Raw genomic sequence first — 2,224 nt, 5'->3', positions numbered from 1 at the left:
CCGCTACCTGGCCATCTGCCAGCCCCTCACCTACAGCACCCGCATGGCCCCGGGAATCCAGAAAGCCTTGGTGGGCATGTCATGTGTCTTTTCCTTCACCCATTCACTGACTCAAACTGTTGCCTTGTCTACCCTGAAGTTCTGTGGCCCCAATGTGATCAATCACTTCTACTGTGACCTCCCTCAGCTCTTCAAGCTCTCTTGCTCCAGCACCCAACTGAATGAGCAGTTGCTCTTTGTTGCAGCAGCCTTTATGGGTGTGGCTCCACTGGTCCTCATCACTGTGTCCTATGCCCACGTAGTAGCCGCAGTCTTGAGAATCCGCTCTGCTGAGGGCAGGAAGAAGGCCTTCTCCACATGCAGCTCCCACCTCACTGTGGTGAGCATCTTCTATGGCACAGGTGTGTTCAACTATATGAGGGGTTCAGTGGAGGCTTCAGACAAGGACAAGGGCATTGGCGTCTTCAACACTGTCATCAGCCCCATGCTGAACCCACTCATCTACAGCCTGAGGAACCCCGATGTGCAGGGTGCCCTGCAGAGGGTGCTCACAGGGAAGTAGCCTCTAAGTGAGGTTTGCTTCCTTTTCCCTCAGAATACAATGGCTCCTTTACTGCTTTCAAGAGTTACTGTGATTAATGCAAATTTAATGTTGGTTTGATGGAGTGGGTGAGGGATTGACTTAGAAATGAAAGTGTGGATAAAGAATGCTAGATACCACCTGCACTGTGATCACTATGTCCAGGCACTGTTCCGTGTGTCTGGTCTCTTAGTGACTCCTTTAATCCTCATAGCTCTTTCCAGTAGGTAAAGATTTCCACAGTATAATTAAGAAACTGAACATTGTAGAGGATAAGTTATTGCCTAAAGTGGCATAGGTAGTGTATGTCAGCTCTGGCTGGATCCTCAACCCTAGCTGAAACTGCATATGAAACTATTGCTTCTCATGCATCATTTCAAGGAGGATGAGTATGCTAGGGTAAGAAGTAAGATGGGCAGTGGAGATTGATGAAAGAAGGGGAATGTCAGTGTGATGGGGAAATCTTTTTAGATAAATGAAAATACAACTAAAGAAGTTTTGCTTCTTTCACAAAATTGAGGTGTTCCTGAGAGAGTATATAGCTTGAGAAAATTTCTGCGTATCAATTGTTTAATAATGACTTACAAGACAACAGAGTTAAAAACCCAATTCAGAAGGAACAGACAATGCTTAGAAAAGTCATGAACATGAGACAAAGTATTTTTATATTGGGCCAAGAACACCATAAAATTAATTACAAAAACAGCTTTGACTCACATGTGAAAACCCTCAGTCATTAGAGAACTTTCTAACTTCAACTTAAAGCTCTAATTAATCCCTTTCACGTGGTGTGAGAATGCAGTTACTTCATGTAGTCAGCACACAGAGCTGAATGGCTATTTCTATAATATAATAAAAAGCATGCTTATGAAAAAATAGAAGTACAAAAGATTAAAATATAAATGAGCCATACCTTCATCATTTGCAGATAATTATCAATATTTAGTATATATATAGTTTTCCTCTCATTGAGTTTATTCGTACATTTTAGGTATACAATACAGTTACATTCATCATTGGGATCTTGTACCTTTACATGACAGGTCTTGGTTCTCATTTTTCCCCTTGTCCCTGCCCTCCCTTCACCCCCTCCTCCCCTCCCCATTTACAAACACTTCATTTCCATTTTTTCATTATCTCATATTTTTTCTTTTCCCTTATTATGTTTCCCCTACCCCTCACACTTTTCCTATACCTTTAGCCCCTTATATATGAAAAAATGTTCCACATCACTGGTCATTTGAGAGATGCAGATGAAAAAAACACTGATTCCACCTAACCCCACAAAGAATGGCTGCTATCAAGGACTCAAACAATAACAAATATTGGCAGGGTTGTGGGGAGAAAAAAACCCTTCTATTACACAGTGTTGGTGGGAGTGCAGACTGGCGCAACCACTATGGAAATCAATATGGAGATACCTCAAAGAGCTGGAACTAAAAGTTCCATTTGACCCAGCCATCCCTCTACTGGGTATCGTTCCAAAAGAACATTTTCTATAAACATAGTGTATGCATAAATCGGTAAGATATGTGTCTTTTTCCTTGTACATTTGGAAGTGTTCCCATTAAGGTGGGAGTGCAGACTGGCGCAACCACTATGGAAATCAATATGGAGATACCTCAAAGAGCTGGAACTAAAAGT

At 42.0% G+C, this 2,224-nt stretch overlaps 1 protein-coding gene across 1 annotated transcript in view; it reads left to right on the top strand.

The window, feature by feature from the left end:
• LOC104875027 (putative olfactory receptor 3A4) overlaps positions 1-562 on the top strand; it is a 926-nt gene extending 364 nt beyond the window's left edge. Inside the window, 1 exon segment of the mRNA XM_033762715.1 lies at positions 1-562. This exon segment is cut by the window's left edge and continues 151 nt beyond it. Coding sequence (XP_033618606.1) covers positions 1-562 — 562 coding nt within the window.
• The last annotated feature ends 1,662 nt before the right edge of the window (positions 563-2,224 follow it).

This window comes from Fukomys damarensis, unplaced genomic scaffold, assembly GCF_012274545.1.
Source record: "Fukomys damarensis isolate Sample0158 unplaced genomic scaffold, DMR_v1.0_HiC HiC_scaffold_13, whole genome shotgun sequence".
In the NCBI taxonomy this organism is placed as follows: Eukaryota; Metazoa; Chordata; class Mammalia; order Rodentia; family Bathyergidae; genus Fukomys; species Fukomys damarensis.
The sequence above is the reverse complement of the archived record's forward strand: the minus strand, read 5'-3'. Positions and strand labels throughout refer to the sequence as shown.